Here is a 12,656-nt window from a genome sequence, read left to right as displayed (position 1 = left end):
TACATAATAAACCATGGTAACATGAGTACATTGAATCATTTTCCTTTTCTGGGAGGATTCTCATTTCTGCTTTTTAACAAAATTATTCTAATGCAGTGTACCAAACTGGACAACAAGGTAGACAATCCCAATTCTTTACTGGTTACAGTGGCCATCACCTATCTTATGGGAGGGAAAGATGCCAGCTCTTCTTCGTCAGAAAGCCCTGACTCTGTTAAAAAAATAAAATTCATGTAATACTGCAGCTTGACTGCTCAATATGTGTCAGTTACTCTTTCAAGGCAAGGTCATAAAGAAAGTAATGTTCTGGTAGTGACAGCTGCTGCGTCAGTTTTCCACAAATTTTCCTAACAGCTCTTAGTTAAATTACAAATACCCAGGCAGCTCAAAGATAGCTGTTCCTACTGATTTCTTGGTGATAGATAGTGTTCAGTTATTCACATTTTTTTTGTCAAATCTGCTAACAGTCTTTGTTGTAGTTAGAAAAAGGAATTTAACAGAGACCTCAACAGCAATTGCACCACTTTTTCAGTGCAAGCCTGTATCATTTCCTGCTCCCCTTAACTGCTGCATGTATGCATTCACTAGGAAAAGGACAACATATATATCCATATATATGTTATATATATACTGTATACACACATACACATCCCAGATTGGAATTCTGCTCAGCTTCTCTTACAGTTGTCAAAAATAGTCTGTCATCTTTCCACCATGCACCTTTACTGGCTCATTGGCTGATTTGCTGACTTCTGGAGTTCAAGCCAATAGCATAAAGCAGTACAAGTTGATTACCTTTATCCACAAAACTTCTGTTGGTTCCGCAGATGAGTATCAAACCATTGTTTCTGCAAGGACAGTTTGGAGGACTTTTATTAATTAACCTTCATAGTTCATTTTTTAAAATATGTCTAAATTTGGTGTATTGGGAGGAAACCAAGCAGAACAGATACAGTTAAAATAAACAACATCTAATTTGCCTCATGTCACTGGAGGCACAAAAATATCGGTACATTCTTTATCTATAGCTTTTTTCTTCTTTAATATCATAGCGTCTATCTACACAGAACGATTTATGGGTCTTCCTGTACAGTCCGATAATCTTGAGCACTACAAGGTGAGAACTCTCTTTCTATGTTGATCTGCCTTAAACTTGAATCACACTTCTTTGGACAAATAAAACTGTGAAGAAAGAAAATGACCCATTGTCTCTCATAGTGGCAGTCCAGTAGCAGCTAAACTACTGCTGTGAAATTTGTATCTCCATAGTTACTTGTGGGTTTGTATTTATCAATCCTAAGTAAGCCAAATTGAACGATCTTTATTTTCTTACATGGACAAGTGAGACAGTTCTTCCAGTGCAAACCATTAGCCTAGGAAAGGACTCACATGACAGGGGTTAAAATGTTGATGTTTATAATGTTTTGGTTGGTACTGTTAACTATGGTATGCAAACTGCTTCATGCCAATTTAGCTCTCTGATAATAACATCATAAGCATACTAAATGGCCAGAACAGCTTTCCCTACCTGGAACAGATTACCTTTCTTCTTTTCTTCACATTGATAGGAAGTCTGTAGCTTCCTCTAGCTGCACACATACCAGCTCTGGATACAGACAGGCCTGAATTAATGTCCAAAGAAGTTAGTGGAAAGACTCCTATTAAAGATTTTGGATTGTGGTCTCAGTACCTATTCTCCATCCCAACTTAAAGAAAGAAATGCTCAATACCAAAGTGCCCTGGTAGAGCTGTTTGGGTAGCCAGGAATTATAGTGTTCAGGGAATGACATATGGCAAGTGCTGTGCTTTTGATGAACTGGCCCTTAGAATAGGCATTAAGTATATATGGCTTCTACTATAATCTCAGATTGATATGAAGTCACTGCTATCATTATTATGCCAGCCCAACTCTTTGATTGTTGTTCTAATAGGTAATGAAAGCCTTTCATGTCTGTGACTGAGTGGTTTACATTGAAACTGCTGAACTGTTCATTTTTCCTCTCAACAGAATTCAACTGTGATGGCAAGAGCAAAGAATTTCCAAAACGTAGAGTATCTTCTCATCCATGGAACAGCAGATGGTGAGGTTTGCACATGGCAGTACAAATACAGAGCCAGAATCACTTTGTTTGAAAAACATTAGGCATCTTTCTGTGCCTTTGATTAGGGTCAGTACTTAGATCTTTGGTAGATTTCCATATGACATATTATAAGATGCCTACTCATTCTCAGTAATGTCAACTGTATCACTTGATAATTGGTGGACACAACTTAATGCACTATAACTTTATGCTTTGTGGTATTTACACGTTTCAGCAGCTCAACAGCTAATCTTCTTTTTTTTCCCTTTTTCAGATAATGTACATTTTCAGAACTCAGCTCAAATCGCAAAAGCTCTGGTTAATGCACAGGTGGATTTCCAGGCAATGGTAAATAACAGACTATTTTTAATTTTGAACAGTGGTTTATAGCTTTATCAATAAGTTTATCTGACATTTGGCAATGTTTTCAAGAACCTAGTTCAACTGAACATGCTTCAAAATCTGGCAATTGTGAGTGCATTTGTTGCTCTTCATAAACAATTTCTTCCTCAGAGGATTTGTCTGCTCTTTTCCCCCCCCCCCCCCCCCTTCTTACCCTTTGGATGCTAGCAGGATTTCTCAAGAATAACTTAGAGGCTTTTAAAATGAACCAGGGAGAATGAGAATCCAGCCTCCTTATGAAAGTTGCTGATAGCTAGTAAAAGAGAGAATAGATGAAGGAGCTGACTTCTGGGGCCAAAATCATCACTGGTTCTGATGGATTCTATCTTGAACTGGACATGCCTGCCACAGGCACGAGGTGAAACAAGCAAAAAGGGTACAAGTAGTATATTCAGGATCAGAAAAAAAACAAGTTCTCTGCAAAACTTGCTTGGGGTAGCAGGTGCAGGCAAAGAGAGAAACACATAGGCAAGAGGTTAGAGGATATAAATGAGGAATGCACAAGGGAAAAGTAGTTCTGAATTACATGCATAAGCCCCCTCTCCCCTTTTCTGGGGGGCTAATGACCAAAATATTTGCCTGCTATCAAATATACTGTCCTTCTGCCTGAGTCCACTTTCCCAGGGCCATGAACTCCCCCAAAAGGGATCACACAGGGATTCCCTTGTACTCAGGGTTTGTAGGCCCTTTTGCGTATTCCACATTTTCTGCCTCCTTCACTGATATTTAGCAAACGCAGGTTATTTCTCAAGTATCTGGAATACTGTATGCAGTTGTAGTCATTCTAGTTCAGCTACAGGGGAATGTCATTTATTTCCAAGAGTTAGCATAATTCATTTGTGTATTTTATTTGCAGTACACCATTCATAATGTTCATGGCCCTGCTGTAAGGCAAGATATTTTTAATAGAATTCCAAAACATTTAGCTGAAAGCTTGTTGCCTAGAGCCCAGTATTCCTAAGCAAGACTGTGACCCCTATTGCCAAGGCCATGCTGCAGGTCAAAGGCATTTCTTCCCTAAGGGAATCTCAAAGCTTCTTTGCCTGACTTGATACAACTGACTTGTCAGTACTCAGGCAGTAATGCTTACTCCTAGATTACAGGAGGTTTAGAAACTTTTTTTCAGCAAGAATATGAACATAGTGGAAACTGATGAAAAAAAAGATTAGCAAGTCATAGAATAGCAAGTCATACCTTCAGGTGCGGTCACTCAGCCACTTCACCAGACAGCCTGTTCCAATGTTTGATAACCCTTTTGGTGAAGAATTTTTTTTTCCTGATATCCAATCTAAACCTCCCCTGGCGCAACTTGAGCTGATTTCCTTTCATCCTATCGCTTGTTATTTGGAAGAAGTGACCAACACTCACCTCGCTACAACCTCCTTTCAGGTAGTTGTAGAGAGCGATGAGGTCTCCCCTCAGCCTCCTTTTCTCCAGATTAAACAACCCCAGTTCCCTCAGCTGCTCCTCATAAGACTTGTACTCTACACCCCTCACCAGCTTTGTTGCCCTTCTCTGGACACAGTCCAGCACCTCAATGTCTTTCTTGCAGTGAGGGGCCCAAAACCAAACACAGTACTCGAGGTGGGACCTCACCAGTGCTGCCAACTACACTATTTCTGATACAAGCCGGGATGCTGCTGGTCTTCTTGGCCACCTGGGCACACTTCTGGTTCATAGTCAGCTGGCTATTGACCAAGTCCCTCTGTTTTCTTGATGCATCCCCTTTCTTCTATATGGTAGTAAAATAAAGTCCTTGTATTATTTTAACTATTGCAGAATTGAAAACATCACTATTTTTTTTCTTTTTCAGTGGTATACTGATCAGAACCATGGAATTCCAGGCCTTTCCAGCAAACATCTCTACACACATATGACCCACTTCCTCAAAAAATGTTTTTCTTTGTCAGAATAAGTAGGCTATTCAGAGCACACTAAGGCATCTGATACATCTCTGGGAGAATGCAATGGTAACAGTGCCCAGCTTATATAATTTTCAGGTGAATTGATAACAGGAACTTTGAAGTTTTAAACTTGATGTTTACATCCACTTTTGATATTGTATATTAGCAAATGTTATGCTAATACATGTTTTGGCACATTTAACACCTGTTTGATAGAAAAAATAAAGTCAGAATGTAAAATGCCATGTGGATTACTGCCATCTTGCTTAAACTAACATTCCGCAAACCAAAGATAGGTGGTCCATTGTCCATTGCAAAGGCACACTGCCAGTTGAATATGCTTGCATTTGTTAACTGCAACGGTAAAATGGGAAAGGACAAAGAAAGCAGTGCACATACCTAATTAGCATCCTAACAAGAACCAGTTGCTCAAAATTTATTTCCAGTTTCTTGGAAAGAATCCGAGCAGGGATAGGAACACACAATATTTAAAGCTGAAGTTTGGATAATTATCGAGAATATTGAATGCTGTGTTCAAATTTTATTCAACTCTTATTTGAAACCTTTATTCTGAAAAGCTCTCAGCGTTCAGGTTTAAATATGAAAGCAGGACATTTTAGCTATTTTATCTCAGTGTTTTTTCTCCCTGTATTCAGAATATGTGAGACATATTAGCCTGTTTTTAATCTCTAATCATCACCTGAGCATTCAAATTAATCTCGATGTCATTCATCCCAGACTGGAGAGGAAGGATCAAAGGATTATACAGGCTTTCTTTGCTTTGTTTCCAGTGAAACTATTTTAGGGGGTCTTTTAAAAATGCTAGAGGCTAATAATGATTGGAATACTTGTATTCTTTTGATTAGTAATTAAATCAGTCCTGTCGTAATACAAGAATATGAACAAGGTAATTGGCAAGGGATCCATTGTCATGAAATGATTCTCTGGTCATGTGTTTAAAAAATTCTGAGTTAGCCTACTGCATAAGAACCGTGATCTGTCTAACACAGTATCTCATCTCTGCTATTTAGCTGGTGAGAGTACAAAACAACCTGAAAAAGATTGAGGAGTAGTATTCCCACAAACAAGCTGTTTCCTAACTCTCAGTCAGAGATCAGTTGCTGCTTCTTTGTGGAGAAGCAAGGGGTTTCATTTGACCCTCTTGACAAAAACATGGGGTTTAGCCAAAATCATTAAAATGTGGAAGTGATTTGCTATGTAACAGCTTCCTTCGTTTTGTTAATGGCAATATCAAATCTGATTTTCCACACATGAGAACATTCCTCAGACACATCTTTATGTAAATGTAGTTGCCAAGCTGTTTGTAATGGTTAAATTATACTTTGATGGGAACTCTTCAGAAAATACTCAATTAGTTCAGGTTTTTTTGGAAACGCTGCCAATTACGTGACGTTAATGAGCTTTTTGTTGGTAATGTAATTAAAATTCAACTGCTATAATGGTTAAAGGAAAAAATTATAGCTCTAAGAAAGTTAACATTAAGCAAATATAACATGAAGTGGGGCTAATTAGATGTTGATTATATGGTCCTATGTGCATTTGTTGCACACAACAGTAGTCTCAATAATGTTGTTATTTTACAAATAAGGAATACAATTGAGTTGAATTTACTGAGATTTAACTCTCAGTTTCTTATATTGATACAACACCACAGAAACCATTGCAAAATTGTGGTAAAAGAGAGAAAAATCAAGCTCTTATCCCAGATGCTTATTAGATACCTGAATATGTCAATAGGAACCGAGCGCAATTTTCAAAAAAGCGTGGTATCAATCTCACATAAATATCCATATATAAAATTCTTTTAAAATTTCTGTGCCTTTATTTTTATTTATACTTTTGGAAATCCTATAAGCTCTGAACATTTGGTGAGAGAAAGTGGTCCTTTGTGGATACCATAAGAAATAAAGTGATGCAATGTGTTGTTCACACCCTGCCCACAGGTCTGTAGTCAGAAGCTTCTGGAAGTATTTGGAATAAGGGACATTACAGGAAAATGTGTCAAATAAAATAACAGAAGGTGCCTCTTTCCCAAGGGATGCATTAGGTGTTTCATTATTAATCTGCTTTTATGTTTGTTTGTCTCCTAAGGCAATCAGAGTACACATCTTCCAAACTGTCCACCATTTACCTTGGCTTGTAGGAAGCAGGTGTGGGGATAAAACATGAAAAAAATAAGTGCATCATGCTGCTGCCAGTTTTGCTTCATTGTTTTTTATGTTGTTAATTTATTTGCCTTACACAGTGTTCTTACCAAAGAATGGGAATATGTCTTCAGCAGAGTGTGACATTTACGCTGAGTTGATGGAATAATGTCTAACCTGAAAGCTTTATAACTGAGCAACTATGTATTTAGATGACCTGGGGGAACATGTCCTAGGATGCTGTGAGTGCCAAAAAAAAAAACTCTTTAAAACATACAGAACATCACATTGCTGGCCTGTGCTGATAACCGGTAACATTGTGGTCATTTATTAGAAATGGTGCAGAGCACTTCATACCTACCATCGCAGCACCACAGAATCATAGAATGGTTGGGGTTGGAAGGGAACTTTGGAGGTCATCTTGTCCCACCTCTCTGTTCAAGCAGGGTCACCTACAGCCAGGAGCCCAGGACTATGTCCAGATGGCTTCTGAATATCTAAAAGGATGGAGACTCCACAACCTGTCTGGACCACCTTTGCCAGTGCTTAGTCACCCTCATAGTAAAAAAGTGTTCAGACAGAACCTTCTGTGTTTCAGTTTGTTGCCTCTTGTTCTGTCACTGGGCACCGCTGAAAAGAGCCTGGCTGTCATCTTTACACCATCCCTTCAGATATTTATATACAGTGATAAGATCGTCCCAAGCCTTTTCTTCTCTAGAAAGCTTTTTTACATGCAAGTCTCAACAGTTGATAATCCTTCTTAACTGTATTTTTTCTTTTCCTAAAACACTATTCACAGAGCAAAGTCTTTCAGCTGTTATAAGTACAGCTTAAAAATCTTAAGAAATAGTCAGTTAATGAAGTTCTGAAAGAGCTCTGCTTTTGTGGTCAGACAGACCATTGCCCAGAGCTTCTGTTCTGAGTATACCGAGCTGCTGAATAAGTGGCTTAAAGTATTGGAGCTTTGGCTCTGTCATCTGGCTTCTGCTTTTACCAGCTTGTTCTGGGCATCTGAGGCATGCTAGGACGCTCCTGAATATGGACTGGGCAGCTATCATACAGTGTCTTCCCAGCTTCATCTTACAGTACTTTCAGGATCATGCTTCTGTAGAGACCACGTTGGTCCCCCTCCCCATTAAAACCTAAATACTGGAGTTACTTAATGTCTAGTAGAACTTCAAGACTACACTGGAGTTTTTCTTAAAGTCAACAATAAAATCCATCCAGTTTTATGTGGGTCTTTGGTTTTATCCCCTTACAGGGTAGGCATCTGTCCAAAACGGAACTCGATCATCCAATTGGGTCTTTTCAGAGAAAGAAAAAAAGAGATCAGGTTAAATATTTGGTGATCATACCTAACCTTACGTCCTGAAGCATACAGACAGTCTGGTTCCTTTAAAAATTCATTATTTAAAAAAAAAAAAAAGATGTGACAACGATCTGGCTGCGACATCTGTTACCCCATTGAATCCCGAATCAGCCAGGGTTGATTCAGCTGATCTGGCTGGCTAGGCGGGTGTCCCCTTCCTCCCTCACCAATCCATGTGCGTCCCTCCCGAAGCTGCACGGTCGGTCGAAGAGGACAACCTTCCCCAATAGAGACGTACCGTTCATCGGTCAAGGGTATACGGTAGCTGGGCTCCCCTGCTAGAACCTCCAAACAAGCTCAAGGTCCATTTGTAGGAGAACGTAAGGTAGTCAAGCTTCCGAGACTGCAGACACATCCAAGTGAGGCACTGCATGGGGCAGTCTGCCATTGTTTTGCATGCTCTAGTGACAGAGATTGTAGGGGTTTTTTTGTGTATGGTTGGACTTGATGATCTCAAAGGTCCTTTCCAACCATGAAGATTCTGTGATTCTATGAAAGAGAACTTTTTTCCATTCTGCATTGCTGTCTGCAGTCACAATTCATGTTATAAGCATCACCACAAGACATTCACTAGACAGTTATTTGCACCATTCCTTTTTAATCTGGCCTGCAGTATAGGCTCTTCTGTAACAGAGCTTTAACACAGTTCAAGGTGAAAGGGCTTTTCCTGAGGAATCAAGCTGAAGCTAACAAAAATATGTTGAAGGGTTACCCTTACATATGAATAAAAAGTATATATATCTATATTGCAGACATAGAATATGGTATGTAAGAGCCAATGCTGGGACACAGCTTATTATGGAACTAAGAAATTACAGCTTTTATGACAAGATTTTCTAAGCCGATGAATGAACATCCTCAAAGTTTTGCTTCCCACCCTCAGATGTTTTAGAGGATCCAGTTTTCAGAAAATGCTGAGCACTTTCTGCCCCTCTTTTCCCTTTTGAATAAGAACCTCACGCTTCAGATACCAAAAAATACCACTTCAGACGATGAAACTTGGTCTTCAAATATCTCATATATACAAGGTATACAAGCCTTTGAAGATGGGACATAGTTGTTCTGAATTAAGTTGACAGGCCCTTGATAAACAGCCACAGATACAGTTGTTTACAAGTCAGTTTCCACTATGAATCCTGTTTAGCTTTTAGAAAATCAAGCTAGAGCTGCAAAGCAAAACCTGCTTTATTCTAGGAACTGAAGTGTACATAAATAGTAGTGAAACCACTGGTTTCACTCAAAACCATTCGTTCCCCAACACCTGTTTTCATCATCTACCTCATTCATGCTGTGTGAATTGCACATATAAATGAACACGCAATCCTTATACCTCAAACGTGGAGCTACGTACTTTGCTTTACTTAGGATTACTGCAGCTGCAAAGAAGAAAAGGCCTGAAGAGAAAACAGCATTAGTAGGAAACCAAGTATAAACCCAGCCAGGCTCCAGAACATGGTTAGTGTTATACTCATTTTATTCAGATATCAAGTCAAATTCAGACTACGTTCAATACTTTCCAGTTTGCCAGGCAGTTCCAATTACAAGGCACAGCTGTTTAGAACATTTTATAGAGTCATTTGAAGGCTCTATATTTAATCTGAATAATTCATAGTATTTGCTAAGAGCATTTGGTATTACTTTCAATTATGAACATTGTCTTCTCAAAATGTAAAGTAACTAGTACGTACTTGGCCAGCTCTTCTGCTTGCGCAAATTGATGCAGCTCCATTGACTTCAAATGGAGCGATTCCAATTTATGTGAGCAGACAGTGTGGGCTACAGCACAGTTACAATAGCTCTCTTTCCCGATGTACAAACCCATTGACATCCACAGCAGTGAGCATGGAATTGCACGCTGCGGAAAGACTTAGAGACCCTAAACTAATCCTCTGTTTCAGAAAGCCATTCTTGCTCTCCAAAGTAGAGTTGTATACATACATATGCACACATTTGTGTGTGTTAGGTTTATGGACAAGTGTATGTATGTAACATGATGCATATGGTTTATGTATGTATGTGTTTACATATGTTCTTCCTATATATGTTGCACTAATCCCCAGAATGGGAATGCAGGGCTCTTTTGGCTGATTATCATGTAGCAAGGATAGGAAAATAAAAGGGGCTGCACAGCCCAGCCTCTGAACTCACGGCTGACAAGGTTACAGAGAGAATGCTTTCCATGCGACGTAAGAAAGAAAAGGGTGTGGGCCTGCAGTCATACCCCAAGATACATCCTCCTCCCTCCCATGATATGTAGATAAGTAATGGATAATAATACAATAACAATAAACATGTAATGAAGAAATACACAGAAGAATGTGGGGATTTCACTTTTTGAAAGCATTTGTTGGGGATTTTTTTATTTTTGGAAGTCATCAACTTCCTAATTCATTAAAATGTTCAAATCTTAACAATTTAACATTTTTTAATTATTATTTTCTTGTACCAGCAGTTAAAGAGTTGAGAGAAACATCCTAGAAAATTATGATATTCAGAGTATGCTAGCCAGTTATAACAAATACATCGGTCCTATTTTTCTGAAAAGTCATGCCAACTGGAATTGTCACTGCTTAGAGCATCGGGTTCAGTGTGCAGCTGGTAAGAATTCTGCTTCTTGTTTTACCTCTTCTGGAACTTTCCCAAGGAATTTTTGTCCAGTGAGTGCAGTACCCTGTCTTTAATAGCAGACATTACCTGGTGCTGAGATGATGGTACAGGAAGCTTTGATCAACTCCAAATACAGTGAACCCAAGATATAGATTTTTTAATGACTCCAAGTCAATCATGAAAAAGCATTAAGATGAAACTTTCCTGAAGGCAGGTCACCTTCAGGTTCTGTCTCTTAGTCTGACTCAGTTGAATTACTGTCTCATGTGAACTATAATATAGAGGAGAGAGAGGTTGCCCTTGACTTTTGCCAAAAGGTGCCATCTAACCGTTGTATTTTACAATGTGAGAGGAAAAAAAACCTGAGTGCGTATGCATGTTTCATACACTCGTTACAGTTACCTACTTCTGTTTGGTAACTCTTGTTTGAAATACATATTACTATAGATTCAGTTATGGCAACTGAAGGTTGCACGGCTCTTGATGGCAGTTCACTCCTTTCCTGTACTTTTTATTGTCTGTGTAGCACTTGAAAAGCAAATAATCAGTCACCTTGTAGATGCTAGATGACCCGCTAGTTGATATAGCCTGCGTAACAATCTGCCCAACCCGGTGCATTGAGCTGCTCTGTCTCATATATTTTTTTCTGAAATCATCCTACTGTAAACAAGGAACTTTATCTGACATAAGAAAATAAACAGAGCTAAACAAAAAGAAAGGAACTGCCTGTTTCCCGGAGAAGATGATATTGTCTTACAGTCTGTATTGCCTGTTTAGAAAGCTATGTATCTTCAGCTCAACGTGGAGTGAGACAATTGTCTGTAGCAATCCATTTCAACAAGTGTGTACGTGTCATCGTGGTGTATGAAAGGTCTAAACGGCCCTTTGATCCCCATCTGCTGTCCTGTCTGGGTACTGCAGGGCTGGGCAGCCTTCTCCTGCAGGAGCCATAAAGCCGACCAGCTCCATGGAGGGCCAGTGCCTTCTAATACTTAGTGCTGGACTTTTACTTACATTTAAACTGTGATTTTGCATCCCCGTATAACTCTTATAATGTTTAAATAGAAAGTAGATTAAAACATAATTCTGAGATAGAGACGACAAAGTATCTCAGTGAAATTGACTTCTAATGAAAATAAGTAGATTTGGGGTATAAGGTTGTTTCCAGGCTTATTTTGGCTCCTTTGGCACCATGTCTTAGACGTTACACAATTGTTTGCCTATGAAAGGCTGGTATATGGAGATGGTAATTCGGGTCGTTTCAAACGAAAGAAAAGCCAAGCTTGATAAATATGTATGCAAGTTTGTATATCCTATGCCAATCAATGACTGGGAATCCATGATTTTGAACAGATGTGAAAATACAGTTAGGAGCAGGAAGAAAGAGGACATGGGGAAGAGGACGTGGGGAAAAGAGGGGAAAATAAGTATTAATTAAAAAGGAGATCCCAATAAAAAGGGAAAATGAGGCACTCAGAAATGACTGAAGGTACAAACAGAAGGCAATAATGAAAGGAACAGAAGCTGTGCTCTTAAGTTTTCAGCAGCAGCATTAGTAGTTGCTTGCACTGTAGCTAGAAATGACAAAAATTAATCTCAGTAGATGGATCCAAAAGCAGAGAGAATTATATTATTATACTAACAACAACAAAAAATATTTTAAAATGATTATGTGGATTGTGTAGTGAGACTTAATGTTTCCCTAAACCCATACTGTGGTACCACAGCAAGGTATTTAGGATAGAGCTCTAGGAAGGACACATTATATTTTGTTTGCCACTCTAACACCAGGGTTATTAAGTCTATACACTGTCTCAATTGTGTCATATGGGCTATCCCAATCTGGCTGTGGTAAACCAGCAGAAAATTACCTCACTGTGGAAGATTCTTTGCTGGCTTCACGAAGCAGTGTTAGGGGAAATAAGGGTGTTTGCTGTAATATGTGTGCTTTGTGCCACAAATTAGACCATGGGTCACTCCAGACCGGAGCACAGGCTGTCATGAATGTTCAGTGAGATACCCACAGTGATTCCAGACCCTTCCCTCTACTGAGCAGAACTGAAACTGAAGATGGAGTCCTTCATATTTAATGTCTCTTCTGGACTGCCTGGCACCTTACATATGTAAT

General features: G+C 39.1%; 1 protein-coding gene across 8 annotated transcripts in view; it reads left to right on the top strand.

The window, feature by feature from the left end:
• The window catches only part of LOC134518662 (prolyl endopeptidase FAP-like), a 43,799-nt gene extending 37,790 nt beyond the window's left edge, over positions 1-6,009 (top strand). For 2 of the 8 annotated variants that reach the window (XM_063341713.1, XM_063341714.1), the window contains exons 21-24: positions 1,053-1,117; positions 2,009-2,081; positions 2,356-2,429; positions 4,297-6,006. In XM_063341713.1, the coding sequence (XP_063197783.1) occupies positions 1,053-1,117; positions 2,009-2,081; positions 2,356-2,429; positions 4,297-4,398 (314 nt within the window). In that variant the 3' untranslated portion in view covers positions 4,399-6,006. Of the gene's footprint in view, positions 1-1,052; positions 1,118-2,008; positions 2,082-2,355; positions 2,430-4,296 lie in introns of those variants that run through there. The other 6 variants (XM_063341711.1, XM_063341712.1, XM_063341715.1 and 3 more) reach the window with 6 other exon arrangements.
• Positions 6,010-12,656: the final 6,647 nt, after the last annotated feature.

The sequence above is a fragment of the Chroicocephalus ridibundus genome, chromosome 7 (assembly GCF_963924245.1).
Source record: "Chroicocephalus ridibundus chromosome 7, bChrRid1.1, whole genome shotgun sequence".
Taxonomy (NCBI): domain Eukaryota; kingdom Metazoa; phylum Chordata; class Aves; order Charadriiformes; family Laridae; genus Chroicocephalus; species Chroicocephalus ridibundus.
The sequence above is the reverse complement of the archived record's forward strand: the minus strand, read 5'-3'. Positions and strand labels throughout refer to the sequence as shown.